At 47.2% G+C, this 16529-nt stretch overlaps 1 protein-coding gene across 3 annotated transcripts in view; it reads left to right on the top strand.

Annotated features, from left to right (window-relative positions):
- The window catches only part of LOC135194986 (dedicator of cytokinesis protein 3-like), a gene marked incomplete at its 3' end in the record, with an annotated part of 54917 nt that extends 38969 nt beyond the window's left edge, over window positions 1–15948 (top strand). For all 3 annotated transcript variants that reach the window (XM_064221240.1, XM_064221239.1, XM_064221238.1), the window contains 4 exon segments: window positions 7117–7218; window positions 13839–14117; window positions 15339–15498; window positions 15800–15948. In XM_064221240.1, the coding sequence (XP_064077310.1) occupies window positions 7117–7218; window positions 13839–14117; window positions 15339–15498; window positions 15800–15948 (690 nt within the window).
- Between the last annotated feature and the right edge of the window lie 581 nt (window positions 15949–16529).

The following is a 16529-nucleotide window of genomic DNA, read 5'->3' as shown; positions in this document are numbered from 1 at the left end:
CGTTGAGGAGGGATCCTGCCCCATTCTCGATTTCTACGGGAATCGAGAGGACCACCAGCCGATATCGTTTGACGAATTCGGTGGGGGTTTCGCAGACTGCTTAGAATTCTACGGAATTTCTAGCGCATTCAGTGTTCGAGTTTTTTACGATCTCCAAACACTTAGGCGAGACCACGGTCCAAAGTGAGAGAGACGAGAATCCCCGATATGTTACACGATAATCGGGAACCTCGCCTATGCTCGAATTCCTGGAATTTCTAGCATTGGGAAGAAGACTGCTGCTGAAAGAAACTATCTCACAGTAGGCGACCAACCTGGAATAGAGAAGATCGGACGGGAATATCCAGTTTGGCTTGAACTATCGTCTTAGTATTCTGTTCACCATTGAAGCTTTCCTTCGAGGAAGACTTCTCCTTCACTCTCTCTCTTTTGATAGAGATCGAAGGTGGTCGATCTCCAATCCTTATTTTGTTTTCTTGAAGGAAAGAATTTAGGATGGAGATCGTTGTTCAGAATCCTACAAATATACTACGTATATTAACCTCGCGACATGATTCTACTAAGCAGTTGAATTGTCCGAGGGGTAGGCGCATATCCTAGTTTATCTACAGATTGCGACTTAGAAGAGAAGTATTCTAATTGAACTGCAACTCGGGTTGCCTGCAACCTCCCAGGAGTTTTCAGTTTCAATTTTTATATACTTATGGTTTTGTCACGACAACACCATTTCAACTTTTATATTTACCGAAATTCGTTTCGCCTAAATATAATTGCTCGAGCATATCTTTTATGCTCGGTTAGTTCTAGCCGAACGCATTCCTTCGTGGAATAATGGATTATTACCTGGCAACTCAGGATGACGAGTCAGCGAGAGCTCAGGCTCAAACTACTGCGTATTGAACTGCCTGATAGCAGCTCAGTATCAGCTGGGCCTCCGAGATGCACGGTCATGTATGTCTCTCTCTGCCCTGCTTTGATTGACTACCGACCGTATCTCTGCCCAACAATCATGGACTTGGGTCTCGATTAACGGGGATTCTCGCAATAATGAAGGACCATCTACTGCTGTGACGCTAGATTCCATCGCCTTCGACATTGCGAGAATTTTCAACAGAGATATCTCTTGGACTCTTTCATCTTTCTGTTTACCGCACGGTAACAGAAGTCTGTACAAGTCTCCCGCTGCATCGCACTGCGATAATGCGAATGATTTTGCAGACATCTGAGTTTGTCTTCAAAATATCTCGTATTCGTAGGTGTACAATTGTTCATTGTTCAACCCAAATTACAAGATGTGTCAGAAGACATCGCCTACTCTCCGACCTGACAGCTCTACTTCCAAATGTTCAGCCCATGAGAAGCAGTTCTTCAGGCGGCTTTCCCCTGTGTTTTCATTACTGAAGAACGCCCCGCTTTCATTGCAACTACGACTTCTCACCGGACAGCAATGAAATAGCGGTTAGCGTTTTCAGTCATTTGTAAGCACAGGTTATGAATCTTGAGAATCCTTCTCTCGATTCGTCTGTGAAGACGTAGGTTGCATTCAATATCTACCTTCGTCTTCAACGGTAAATAGTGTTGTTTCTCCTTAGCTGAGATTCAACAACCATGAGATGTTTTGCCTTCAGGGACCTCGGTCTCTAGAAGGCAATTGACTTTCGCCTGTTGGGCACATGCCTTAAGAGAATCATCACCTCGCTATCCGGCATTGGTGACAAACAAATACATTATTTGTTTGGTCTCTCGGCATAACCCTTTAAAGGCGAAGGTCACGTGACTTACTCGGATGCTTGGACAACTTGCCTTCTACCGAACGCAGTCAGTCGGCAGCTGTCAGAGCGGCCGAGTCAGTTACGAACTACGCTGTTGACTTAGTTCGGTTGTTACAGAGCAATCATTACTTCGTTTTAATAGCTTGTCACAGTACCCATACCATCGACACCCACCATGGAGTGTCGGTGTCCTATCCACTACCGAGAACTTCGCTGCATGGGGATAGGAGGATGCGAGAGACTTCGTTGGCAAACGGACAGACCAGTATGGGTACTGGACATCACCGAAGTAGAGAAGAGGTATAGGTCATGCGACTATTTCCTTCTTTTCCTCTGAGGAACTGCATGACTTCTCCTGCGAAGTCAAGCATCCAGGGGATGGGGATCCGTGACGCTCGATTTCGTACCGAACTTCGTAGCGAAGACTCAGAACCCTTCGGTCCCTGACGATTGGTTCGAGTCGTTCACAATCCCCTCCCTAATGGACTTCACCGCCTTCGATGCGAAGGAGATGCTGCATTGTCCGCAAGAACTTCTCCGTGGCGCAGGTACTGAAGGCAGGGGTCTGGTCCAACCAGACCACATGCCCTTCCTTCTACCTTCGGGATATTGCCTACAGGTCCTTGGATCTTTTTCCTTGGGACCCGTGGTGGCTGCTCAACACGTTGTGTAGCGAACCCAGACCCTCGCAGGCTGAACAGCATCGAGTCCTGGTGTGACCGTAAGAATGGATGAGTGAATGAGTGTGTGACTGGCTCCTCTTTCCCATCTTTTTCTTCCTCTACCTGTGGTTAGAGGGACACGGTCGTCACCCTGCTGGATAAGGACAAGATGCAGGTGAGCTACTCAACAGAGCCCCATCCTATCCCTTTCACTAAGGATAGGAGCGTATATCCACCACTTCCTCCAACAAGGGGGAGGAAGTGGATGCCAGCTTGAGACAACCCATACTTTATGTTGCCTCTTGCAAACAGGAACAAGTTCTTGCTTGCTGGTACGAAGAGATACGCTTGCCTCTCTCTTAGTACTCGGCCCAGAGGTCTGACCATTGATCCTGCGGTGCACACCCCGATCAATCGAACAGAGGCTTGGATCCCTCCCTCGCTCTTACGACCAGGGAGACATTCCAGGGATGGACGAACACCAGTCTGTTCATCAAAAGACTCAGATTCCTCCCACCAAGAAGTGAGTCTTCCTATTGTTAAAGGACCGATGGTTTGTATTACGTATCGGAACAAATGACAATTTGTCGAAAATTGCATTTTTCCTAACTATACAAACCTGAGGTCCTTTACATACAGTCCCTCCTCATGCCACCCCTCACTCTGCGTATTTTGCATGGGCCAAAAGCAAAAGTGATTTGTTTACCTCCCAGTCGCGCGCGCGACTATCGGACAAGCAGTTAACTACCGTTCTCCCCTTGTTCGAAGCTTACGACCGTTCCAGCTGCCGCTAGCTACTTCCTATTGTTAAAGGACCTCAGGTTTGTATAGTTAGGAAAAATGCAATTTTCGACAAATTGTCATTTCGTGACACTAGGAAGACTGCATATGAGGAACCTACAGTTCTTCCTCAGAGCGAATTGGAACAGAAAGAAGTTTCCAGACTTTTGTGTTCCCTATCACACAGGAAATAAAAGAGGACCTGCAATGGTGGAAGTTAAGAGACAGACTTAGGGAAGGGAGATCCCTTCTCCTGCAGAGCCCCAACCTACTGTTCTTTTCAGACACATCAGATCAAGGTTGGGTAGCGATTCTGGGGGAAAAAGAAGTATCAGGAGTTTGGAATGCAGAACAAAACAGTGGCATATAAATCTAAAGGAACTGACCGCCATCCACCGGGGATTGCTGAAGTTCACGGACGAAGTTCGCAACAAAGTAGTGGCGATACACTCGGACAACACGACAGCGCTCTCCTACATAAAGAAACAAGGAGGGACACACTCATTTTCTCTTTGCGAGATGGCAAGGAGCCTGCTGGTATGGGCGAATGTGAATCAAACCACATTAATTCCGAGGTTCGTTCAGGGGAAACTCAATTTTCGCGGACGAACTGAGCCGCAGAAGGCAAGTGCTTCACACGGAATGGATGATGAATCCAGTGGTATGCCTCGAATTGTGGAAACTGGGGGAAACCTATGATGGATCTGTTTGGCACGGCAAGAAACCGTCGTCTCCCCCTTTACTGTTCACCAGCCCTGGACCCGAAAGCATGGTCGACAGATGCGATGCTTTTGGACTGGTCGAACAAAGACTTGTACGCTTTTCCTCCATTCAAGATGGTGAGAGAAGTCATCAACAAATTCGGAATGCATCACAACGTTTCGATGACTCTCATTGCTCCATTCTGGCCAGTGCAGGAATGGTTTCCAGATCTTTTAGATCTTCTAGTGGATTGGTCAAGGTTACTTCCTCAGAGAACAGATCTACTCAGACAACCCCACTTCAGGAGGTTCCATCAAGGACTATCCACTCTGTCTCTAACCGCTTACAGACTGTCCAACAACTTATGAGCGAAGGGGTTTTCAAGACAAGCGGCGAGAGTTATTGCGCAGTGCAGAAGGGAATCTTCAAGTAAAGTCTATCAGGCAAAGTGGGATGTGTTTAGAGTCTGGTGTAAAAAGCATAATGTTTCGTCTTCTAAAACAACTATAACAGAAATAGCAGATTTTCTTTTATATTTGAGAACAGATAGAAATCTGTCTACTGCGGCTATCAAAGGCTATAAGGCGATGTTGAGATCTGTTTTCAAGCACAAAGGATTGGAAGTGTTGTCGAATAGAGATCTTGCAGATCTCATTAAGTCCTTCGATATAGAAAAACCCAAAGGTTCAAAGATATTATCTTGGAACCTAGATGTAGTACTTAAGTGGTTATCGGAAACTCCGTGTGAGCCGTTGCAAAGAGCATCGTTAAGAGATTTGACGAGAAAGACCTTATTCCTAGTAGCTCTGTGTACAGCTAAATGAGTGAGTGAAATAAATGCCATGGACAAGAAAATAGGATTTGCACAGGGTAATGCGGTTTTTTGGCAAAAAACGAGATCCTGTCCAAACCATGGCTTTGTTTGTTCAGTATCAATAACCTCACGGACTTGGTTGGACCGGAAAAAGAGGAGAGGTTGCTCTGCCCAGTCAGAGCTCTGAAATGTTATTTACAAAGGACAGTGAAGGTTCGGGGCCCGTCCGACTGTTTATGGTGTTCGGTAAGGAATCCGGCGCGCCCGATGTCTAAAAACGCCCTGGCGTTCTTACGTAGCGTGATTGTAGATGCTCATTCACAAGTGAAAGAAACCGACCTCAATAAACTTTAAGTGAAAGCTCACGAGGTAAGAGAAGTGGCAACCTCTCTCTCGTTTAAACACAATCTCTCTTTGGACTCGATTATTCAAGCAACGTATTGGAAATGTAAATCAGTGTTCTCCTCGCATTACTTGTGTGATATTGAAACAGTATATGAAAATTGAAGTACCCTAGGTCTGTATTTAGCGGCGTGTTGAGTTTTTTAGGGGAGCCTGGAGGTACTATGGATGTACTAGGAGTACCCTTCAGTCAAGTGTAGAGTTGGCTATGGATTTTATGGTTATGGTTGAGGTGATATGTTTTTTTTTTTTTTACTCTGGTAACATTTGATTATTTGGTACTGTGCCCTGGCAGGGTCATGATTTGGTTGACCATGCTAGCCACGGACATTCCTTAGCTGCATGGGTCCCACTGTTTTAGAGGACGAGTTATGGATATACCGCCACGTCCCTATGAGTTAAGACGAGCGACTTCCAGAGGCAGTAATCAACTGTTCAGCTCTCTTAACAGGTAAGGAACCAACAAGCATCTGCATGGATGCTAGCTCTAAAATATATTTGTTCCGGTACAGTATACAAACCATCGGTCCTTTTACAATAGGAAGGTAACTAGCGGCAGCTGGACGGTCATAAGCTTCGAACAAGGGAGTTCGGTTGTTAACTGCTTGTCCGACAGTGCGCGCGCGCGACTGGGAGGTGAAGAATTACTTTTGCTTTCGGCCTTGTGGTTTGAAGACGTGCTCCCCATCGCGTTCTGCCGCTTCATCGTCGTATACTCAGGATTATTGTGATATTCTACTACTGTTTGTTTGTGTATGAAAGTGATACTGTGAGTACTCCTTATCATTTTTTCATATATATTATTGTGTTTGATCAACATGGACCAAGGATTGGATCAATCTCCGCGCCCTCTCATCAGCCGGCGACTGTGCCCCGGGGTGGAGTGCCGCAAGTGCGGGAAGTTTAGATCCTTCCCTGAAAAATGTATCCCCATGTCCTTTGCGCTCGATGCCTCTCTCTTATTACTTGGGTCCAGAGGTCTGACCATTGATCCTGCGGTGCACACCCCGATCAATTGGACAGAGGCTAGGATACCCTCCCTTGCTCTTACGACCAGGGAAACAATCCAAGGTTGGGCGAACACCAGTCTGTTCACAAAGACTCAGATTCGTCCCACCAAGAAGTGAGTCTTCCTATTGTAAAAGGACCGATGGTTTGTATACTGTACCAGAACAAAAGACAATTTGTCCAAAATTGCATTTTTCCTAACTATACAAACCTGAGGTCCTTTTACATATAGTCCCACCTCATGCCACCCCTCACTCTGCGTTTTTTTGCCTGGGCCTAAAGCAAAAGTGATTCTTCACCTCCCAGTCGCGTGGCGCGCGCACTGTTGGACAAGCAGTTAACTACCGAACTCCCTTGTTCGAAGCTTACGACCATCCAGCTGCCGCTAGTTACCTTCCTGTTGTAAAAGGACCTCAGGTTTGTATAGTTATGAAAAATGCAATTTTGGACAAATTGTCATATTTTGTATTATTAGATTTTAAAAAGTTATGAGCATATCCATGGATCCCACCTCCTACAATGTGGGATTCAGCTATGTAACTACTTGGTAAGTTGCATACATAAAAATGACTTTTTTAATGATAAAATAAGATTTTATGTATACTTACCAAGTAGTTACATGATCAAAGCCCGCCCTCCTCCCCTCGCATTGATAATAGGGCATAAACACCTGATTTTCGGACGGTGTTGGTTCCTCACTCTCCCAATAGTGGGCGGGGGGAGTATCACCTGACCAAAACAAACCAGCGCTTCTGCGAATTTCAAAAATTCTAGCTGCTGACGGTTTTAGAAACTATAGCAATGTAACTACTTGGTAAGTATACATAAAATCTTATTTTATCATAAAGAAGTCATTTTTTTCTCAAATTGGAGAAAATAATTTTAATAAGAGTTTCATTGTTTTACTGTAATTCATGTCTTTAACAGTATGTACTGTACTACAGTTATTTAATTTGATTCTATCCTTTTATTTCAGTTGCCACCTTCACTGCATCAAGATGTGGAAACAGTCATGTTGACATTGTTTGATGTTGTCGTGCAGTTGATCCTTTCTTTGGAGAGGACGGCACCAAGCTCAGTAAGTAGTGTGCTATTGTACTAGTATTCTATGCTTTTACTTTTGCAAATTAGGGAAGGTTTTTTTCTTATATTTTATAAAATACTTTAATAACATTCTTACTATACAAGTATGTAAACATGCTCTCTCTCAGTTTATCCTCAGATTTTATCATCTTGAGTTAATAAACTGTATAATAAAATAGCTAAAAGGAATACATTATCTTCTTTGAATTACGTATTCCATATTTGTTCCGGTACGTATACAAACCCTCGGTCCTTTAACAATAGGAATGGTACTTAGCGGCAGCTGAACTGGTCGTAAGCTTCGAACTAGGGAGTTCGGTAGTTAACTGCTTGTCCCGCAGTTGGCAGTCAGCTTGACTGCGAGAAGAGGAGTCACTTTGCTTTCGGCCGCCGACGGAGACAGACGTGTTGTTCGCCTCTCTGCCCGCTATCGTCGTATGCTTTGTGTGCTTCACTGCGTGAAGATTTTCTTTTAGCTTTTTCTATTACTGTGTGATTGTGCAAAAGGATACGTAAGTACGTGTGTTTTTTCTTTTGTATTATTCGTCCAGTGATTTTGATTTTGATATGGAATCCTGAGAACTGGAGAGACCCCCACGCCCCCCCATCAGCCGTAGATTATGCCCTGGTGTGGAGGGCCGTAATTGTGGGACCTTTCAGTCCTCTGTTGAGGTTGATCCTCACGAGTTTTGTACTCCGTGTAGAGGGCGAGATTGCTCTTGCACTGAGTCATATGACGTATGTGTTAATTGGTCGGAGGAGCAGTGGGAGCGCTATGGGGGGAGGAAGAAGCTGCGTAAGCCGGCCAGGGAGTCGTCAGGGGATTCTCCAGTTGCTTCCCTGGTCACGGGCACGTCTTCCTCTTTTCTCTCTCCATCTCATCTCCCTCGTATGGCTCTTTCCCCTTCGGGGGAGGTATCTCGTTCCTTCTGTTCGCTCGATCAGTGGAGCGTAGAGTGGGGGTCGAGGTACCCCAACAGTAAACTGTATTCGGGGTCTTCTGTTCGCTCGGGTTGGGATCTTTCCCACCCCCCCGGGCGAGGGATACGCCCCTCCCCCCCTTACTAACCCGACTCTGTTCCCTTCTTCAGGTTTGCTTGGCACGGGTGACGATCTCGGCTGGGCCTGGTATTCGCTGGGGCTCCAGGGGACACCGGTACCTCCTCGCCTGGCGCCAGAGGCTCTGCCTCGGCGCCAGGTACCGTCTCGGCCTCTCGCTCGCAAGAGCGTACTACAACCAAGACCCAGGCAACCGAGTCCGCTCGGTGCCAGGATCCAGGCACGGAGCGGAAGACTGGTGGGAGCCATCCAGGTGACTCCCGCCAGGCCAGCGATCACTCTCACAGCGAGCAGCAGGTACCCAGAGTTGACGCGACGGTCCCAGATTGTCCGCGGGCTGAGGCAACGAAGCGGTCCCCTCGGTCGCCTGAACCAGCCTCGGCTGGTTCAAGCGACGTGATGCGCCGTGAGGACAGGCCTCACTTCCACCGCGACAGCGGACTCTGCCGGTCCCCTGACCGCCGCTCTTCTGACGCTCGGGACCATCGCCGCTGTTCTCAGTCCAGCCGCTCTCCCAGGGAGAGCCACTCGACTAGGCCTGCAGCTCAATCGCCACCGTGGGTTGGTGATTGCCTGCAGCCCCCTCAGCAAGGCGATTAGGAGTGGCGCCCCCTCGCGATCCCCCCACGACGCCCTACGAACCTGGCACGGTCCTCTGATTGACCAGATTGTAAGCGCAAGTGGTGGGAGGAGACCAGGAGGGGTCTTTGGTGGTTCCTCCTGTGGAAGGAGGAGGTTCTCGCGAGGCGTTCTCGCTGGACAGGCTTGATGGCCCGGCTCCGCAGAATGCAGTCTCTCCCGAGATCCAGATGTGGTTTTTAGAGGTTATTGCGCTGATTCATCAGCACAACGACCTCGAGGAAGGATCGCCGCTCCCACCGTCCAAGCCCACATCGGGTTTGGAGTCATTCTGAGGTCCCAAAAAGGAACCCAGGACGACGGTGGGTCTGCCGCGATCAGCCTTGGCTGACAGTGTACTGAGCCAGGTGGAAGCTCTTGTCTCCGGACAGGAGGGTTCGCTTCGATTCCAGTAGGTCATCCAAGCTCCTTCCCGCCTCTACCACGACAGAGGAGATTCTAGCTATGGCAGCATTCCAAGCAGTCTCCTGGCTCAACCTGTGGTCCCTCACAGTGTCGAAGACCCCGGCCTCCTTGGGGAACATCACTCCTAAAGGGGACCCGACTTTTGTGAGACTGTGCCAGTCTGGAGGTAGGGCCATCTCCTACCTGGCCCACCAGACAGCTAACCTGTGGGCCAACCTGGTTCTTCGGCGTAGGGATGCTTTCCTCACCCGAGTGACCAGGGTGGCTGGGCGAGAGGCTGCATTGAATCTTCGCAACGGACCGGTGCGGAGTTCCTCCTCTCTCTTCCCCAGAGAGATGGTGAACGCTGCGGTGGAAGGACGGCGCAATGATGACAGTGACCGTCTGGTCCATCAGGCAGTCTTGAAGGTGGCTGGGCAACCTCGAACGACTGCGGCTCAGCCTAAGAGTTTAGCTAACGCTTCCTCTGCGGCTAAGACGATTGCTTCGTCGAAGCCCAGAGGAAAGACTGCCTTCGACTTCTTCGGTAAGGAGCGACCATAACCAGCCCCCCTCCCAGTCCTTCTCTTGAGGAGGATCCAGGAAGAAGGTGAAGAGAGGCGGGAAACGCTAGGGACGGCGTTCCCCCTCACCTGCTGCCGGAAGGGGGGGGTTGCCTGGCGAGCCATTGGGCAACATGGCAGCGCTTCGGAGCAGAGACCTGGATAGTGAACGTTCTTCGGGAGGGATATTTACTACCCTTCGAGTCTCGTCCACCCCTCACCTCCAACCCGGTCCATCTTCAGACGTACGTCCCTGGTTCGACCAAGGACGTAGCGCTTCGGCAGGAAGTAGAAGCCATGCTGAGCAAACATGCTGTGGAGATAGTATGGGATCAGTTGCCAGGCTTCTACAGTCAACTTTTTCCTGGTGGTGAAGTCCTCGGGGAGCTGGCACCCGGTGATAGATCTCTCTCCCTTGAACCGATTCGTTTGCCAGACTCAGTTCACGATGGAAACGGCACGTTCAGTGCTCGATTCCATCAGGAAGAATGACTTCATGCTTTCTGTGGATCTGAAGGACGCATATTTCCAGATACCCATCCAACAATCCTCCAGGAAGTACCTCCGCTTCATCCTCGACGGGATGGTGTACCAATTCAGGGCACTTTGTTTCGGTCTCTCAACCGCCCCACAGGTGTTCACGCGAGTGTTCACGCTGGTGTCGTCTTGGGCCCACTTGGTAGGGATACGTCTTCTGAGGTATCTCGACGATTGGCTAGTCCTGGCAGTTGCTACAGGACAGAGACCGAACTGACTCTTCGAATTCTGCCGCGATCTAGGCACTGTAGTGAATTACGAGAAGTCGGATCTGGAGCCCAAGCAGAAGATGAAGTACCTGGGCATGATGATCGATACGGTAGCAGAGCGAGTCTTCCCCACAGATTAGCGGATCAGCAGGTTCAGGGAGGCAGCAAGACAGTTCCTGTCCCGACAGGAGCAGGCAGCTCAGTAATGGCAGGTCGTGATTGGTCACCTGTCGTCTCTCGAGAAGCTAGTCCCTCACGGGCGTCTTCACCTGCGGTCTCTTAAGTAGAGACTAAAGGAGTGTTGGTCACAGGCAAGGGACCCTCCCTTCCCCATGTCCCTCACGGGGAAGGTGAGGCAGGACCTAGCCTAGTGGCTGGACGACGGGAACCTCGTAAAAGGAGTGCTTCTTCGCACTCCCCTCCCGGAGATGTTGCTGTTCTCAGACGCATCGACCGAGGAATGGGGCGCACACCTGGAGGAGTTGCTGGCTGCAGGTGTGTGGGATCATCACGACAAGCACCTTCACATCAACGTCCTGGAGCTCAAGGCAGCGTTCTTCGCTCTCCAAGAGTTCTGGGATCGTCTGGTGGGACACTCAGTGGTGTTGATGGGTGACAACACCACAGTAGTGGTGTACGTCAACAAGCAGGGGGGCCTAGTGTCCCTTCCGCTGCACCAGTTAACGTTGCAGGGGCACGAGTGGGGCGTGGCACACTCAGTAGAGCTGTCGGCCTGCTACATTCCGGGCAAGGAGAATGTAGTACCAGACAAGCTCAGCCGTCGGGATCAGACGTGGCGGAAAGGCTCTTCAACCTGTTGGGGCGTCCAGTCGTAGACCTGTTTGCCACCCGGCACAACAGAAAACTCCAAGTTTTCTACTCAGTTGTGCCGGACCCATGGGCAGCTGCAGAGGACGCTCTTCAACATCCGTGAGACAACCTCTTTGTTTACGCCTTTTCCCCGTTCTGTCTGATTCGCAAAGTGATCAGCAGGGTGCTGATCACCTCGAATCCCTGGATGATCCTGGTGGCCCCCAAGTGGCCTCAAGCTGTTTGGTACCCGGACCTGCTGGCTCTGCTCGCCAAAGCACCAAAGGAGATTCCCCCCTGGCACAACCTCCTGTGCCAGCCACACATAGAGCGGTACCACCGGTAAGTCGAGTCCCTGTGCCTTCACGGCTGGCTGCTGTCCACCATCTCTTGCGAGCAAGAGGTTTTTCTCGCAGCGCAGCAACAGAGATGGCTGGATACCTCGGACAGTCCTCTGCAGCTGTATACCAGGGGAAGTGGGCCGTCTTCTGTGGTTGGTGTCGTGGACGGGGTCTCTCTCCTCTCAGAGCCACTCTTCAGCAGGTAGCGGATTTCCTCGTTTTTCTTCGCCGAGAGAAGCTCCTCTCCGTCTCTGCAGTTAAAGGATACAGAGCCGCCCTGGCCCTAGTCCTTAAACTGTAAGGTGTGGACATCTCTTCTTCCTTCGAGATCTCCCTCCTGATGAAGAGCTTCGAGAGGTCTTGCCCACCCAGGGAATTCAGGCCCCCCGGGGTGGGAATTCCTTAGGAGTTTGACTCGCAGACCCTTGGAGCCACTCCGAGAGTCGTCAGACAGGGATCTGACCCTCAAGACCCTCTTCTTGCTGGCCCTGGCATCGGCGAAGAGGGTAGGGGAACTTCATGGTCTTTCCTACAATGTCAAGCATTCCAGAGGATGGGTATCTTTGACGCTCGATTTCGTCCCGAACTCCGTAGCGAAGACTCAGAATCCTTTGGTCCCTGACGACCGGTTCGAGTCTTTCACGATCCCCTCCTTGAAGGACTTTACTGATGATGATGCAGATGAGATGCTGCTTTGTCCTGTGAGGGCGCTACGGTGCTATCTGAAGAGAACTCGACACGTCAGGCCTGAGTGTCGACGCCTCTTCTTAGCATTGCGGTTACCAAGAAAGAAGTTTCCAAGAGAAAACTTTCTTTCTGGCTACGTGAGGTGATCAGGAGGGTGTACGAGACAGCTGGTAGTGACGACACCCGTACCCTTCGTCTGAGAGCCCACGAAGTCAGAGGTATTGGTCCAACCCTTGTGTTCCGCAAGAACTTCTCCATGGCGCAGGTTCTGAAGGCAGGGGATTGGGCCAACCAGACCACCTTTACTTCCTTCTACCTTCGGGATATTATCCACAGGTCCTTGGACACTTTTTCCTTGGGACCTGTGGTGGCTGCTCAACAAGTTGTGTAGTCTACCCAGCACCTGAGCGGACAGAACAGCATCGCATCCTTGTGTGACTGCATGAATGGACGAGTGAAAGAGAGTGTGACTGGCTTCTCTTCCTCCTTCATTCTTCTCTACCTGTTGGCAGAGGGCTGTGGTCGTCACTACGCTGAACAGGAGGCCAATGCAGGTAAGCTACACAACCGAGCTCCATCCTATCCCTTTCAATAGGGATAGGAGGTTTTATTCACCACTCCCCAACAAAAGGGGGGAGTGGAAGCCAACAAGAGGCAAACCCATGACTTCATCTTGGCTCTTGAAGTAGGAACTAATTCTTGCATTTGTTGCTATTTATATGAGGTACGCTTGCCTCCCTCTTATAAATTTGGTCTAGAAGTCTGACCACTGATCCTGTGGTGCACACCCCGATCAGCTGGGCAGAGGCTAGGATCCCTCCCTTTGCTCTTATGACCTGGGAGGGAACCAAGGTAGGACGAACACCAGTCTGGTTCATAAGACTCAGATTCCACCCACCAATAAGTGAGTCTTCCTATTGTTAAAGGACCGAGGGTTTGTATACGTACCGGAACAAATAACAATTTGTCAGAAATTGTATTTTTCCTAACAATACAAACCTGAGGTCCTTTACATATAGTCCCACCTCATGCCACCCCTCACTCTGCATTTTCCTGGGCTTAAAGCAAAGTGACTCCTCTCCTCGCAGTCGAGCTGACCGTCAACTGCGGGACAAGTAGTTAACTACCGAACTCCCTAGTTCGAAGCTTACGACCAGTTCAGCTGCCGCTAAGTACCATTCCTATTGTTAAAGGACCTCAGGTTTGTATAGTTAGGAAAAATAAAATTTTTTTACATTGTTATTTTTTCATTTAGTAAAATAAATATGTGATAATGTAGCCGTGAATATGTACCATTTGCTGTGTAATATTGAGTAGAGTTTTCTTGTCATTCATTGGAAATACTTAGGAATGTATTTCATTTTTCCTGTTATTAATTATTTGCAGGGTACGCTAGTTGCTTGCTTAATGGGGATCTTGCAGTTAATGGAAGAAGCTCATTACAGTAGACTCTGGGATGCTAATGTAGGAGCAGATGCTCATCGCCTCCGGCATCTCTTGTATTCGACTACAGTCCTTTTGTCAGATCTGGTCAGGGCAGCGGTTTTCCCTAGTGACTGGTTCGTCATGAGGATGGTAACCAACCACACAATACTGACTGCCATGCAAGAAATAGCGCAGCCACTCATATCAACATTCTTGAAACAGGGACGCTTTGATAATCAGGTAAAATACGCTATGTTCTTTTCCTGCTGTTTATGATAGTTTCTTAGTACTTGGTTTTCACAATTATCATCCTGTCATATGTAAATAGTCTTTCTTTTGGGTAAATTTCTGTACATGGGACTGTAGTAGATGTTCCATTAACTTTTTTAATTTCGTATGTACCTAAAGTATTTATTGTTCTTTTGTGGCAGTATTAGTTCCTTGTTGGACGTGTGGTTTTCGCGTTCGGCTACCAGTCAATTCTTGGCTTGGCCAACGCGGAATCAGAGGCATTTATTTCTGGTGATAGGAATTCTTTTCTTGATGTATTGTAGTTTGGATCCCACAAGAAGCTGTAGGTCCCGTTGCTAGGTGTCCAGTTAGTTCCTAGCCATTTAAAAAATATCTAATCCTTTGGGCCAGCTCTAGGAGAGTTGTTTATCAGCTCGGTGGTCTGGTAAAACTAAGATATACTTTACTCAACTTGTGGCAGTTTTTCCTAAGATCCCACAAAATTTCATGGAGAATAAAATTGGTGGTACTGAAGGCTATAATTGTACTTCATATTCAGAGTTATACTCACTATTTATAAAGGATCTTATATGTTATTCATTAATATGCACATCAAGGCATGTTCATGTCAAGTGTATAACAATTAGTACAATACCATGAAGGTATCTAGGTACTCGGGGACAGAAACTAAGTAATGTCCTGTTTTTCAATATATATTTTACCAATGTGCCAAAATGGCAATCGCAAGTTCCCTGCAAAATATACCTCTACAATGTCATCAGATAATACATTGAGAGGGACAATCCCACTGTTCTAGGAGGATTGCTGCTAGCCTTGAATTAGTGAGGCTTTTTGGAGTCATTTTAGGTAATGGATAGTAGACAGAAAGTAATCATTACAGTCATCAACAAGCAACTAAAGCAGTAGTATCAAGATGACAATCAGACAAGACAACAAGAAGAAGAAAGTCATAAGTTGATTGATTGACTGATATGAACAACTTTTCTTAGATCCCCCCAAATTAAAGAGCTATTTACACACCCTCTGCATATGTAGTCCTTATGTTTTTTTACTTATCTACCCTTTGTTTTGATCAACTCATATCATGGTTGGCAGTCTTCAAGATAGTTTTTCTTTTCCAGAAAATATGAAAGGTAATTTTTTCCTTTTATGTCTTGCCTTGATATGCTATTAATGCACCTATCTTTTTTTTCTCTCATTTTATTTCAGCTGTGGAGCAACTATTTGAATTTGGCAGTTGGATTCTTAACTCAGCCTTGTTTGCAGTTAGAACACTTTTCACAACAGAAGCGCCACAAAGTATTAGAACGGTACAATGACATGAGAGTACTCATGGGCTTCCAAATCTTATCCATGTGGCATAATCTAGGTATATAACTTTTTTCAAGTTCTTAATTTATATTGTCATAAAAGAGCATTTAACTCTTACTTTCTTATTCATGGCAGTTATATTATATTGTGAGTTTTATACTTATTCCTTTAGTTGTCAAACTTTATTTGAATTGATAAAAAAACACAATACATACTGTAGGAAAACTTAAGATTTTTATATCTCATTTCATAGTGTCCTCATAGTACTTTTCCCTCTTAGGTGATGAAGTAGTCTTTGGGAAAGGTATTGTGGTATCGCACTGTGGGATGGATCATTAATTTCCTTTCTCTTTGTGCAGATGATCATCGCCTTCATTTTATACCTGGGATGGTTGGACCATTTCTAGAGGTTACATTAGTACCTGAACCAGAACTTCGTAAGGCAACTCTTCCTATATTTTTCGACATGATGCAGGCTGAACAACAAGCAAAGGGCAATTTCAAACAGGTGAGTATTTTCCATGAATCCTTTCGTCCTGCCAAGTTAGCAGCTGTGTTAAAGGAAAATATTTTTGGGTCAGTAGTAAGTAGCAGTTTTGCATCTGAAGTTTGGAAGCCAACTCATGTCTGAGGCGATCTACTGGTAAGTGAATAAACGTTAGAACAAATGAAAACGATAGGAATTTTTAACTAACAGATTTGGTGTATAGCAGTATGAGTTTGAAGTAATACATAATAATTTGCTGTTAAAGGAGATTTCCCACAACCACACACACAAACCAGAGAGTTAGGTTGGTATTGGGTCAGTACAATATATTGTTACAATAAATGATAATTTCAGTGAATAAGCACCATCAACAACGACTGATGGTGCTTTGTCACCAACAGTATTAGACAGTCAACAACAATGGGAACTTTAGTAACCTTGAAACCTTGGTTAAAGTAATGTTGTGGCTCATCAGCCCACTGTCAGGCTGTTTCAGCTTTAGAGCCTTGTATCTCAAAAGGGAGGGACAGAGTAAGTGCATAGTGTTTTGAATCTTATGTGAAAACAGATGCCAAGATCTGCAATTTTTATTTTATTATATG

The sequence above is a fragment of the Macrobrachium nipponense genome, chromosome 15 (assembly GCF_015104395.2).
Source record: "Macrobrachium nipponense isolate FS-2020 chromosome 15, ASM1510439v2, whole genome shotgun sequence".
NCBI lineage: Eukaryota > Metazoa > Arthropoda > Malacostraca > Decapoda > Palaemonidae > Macrobrachium > Macrobrachium nipponense.
The sequence above is the reverse complement of the archived record's forward strand: the minus strand, read 5'-3'. Positions and strand labels throughout refer to the sequence as shown.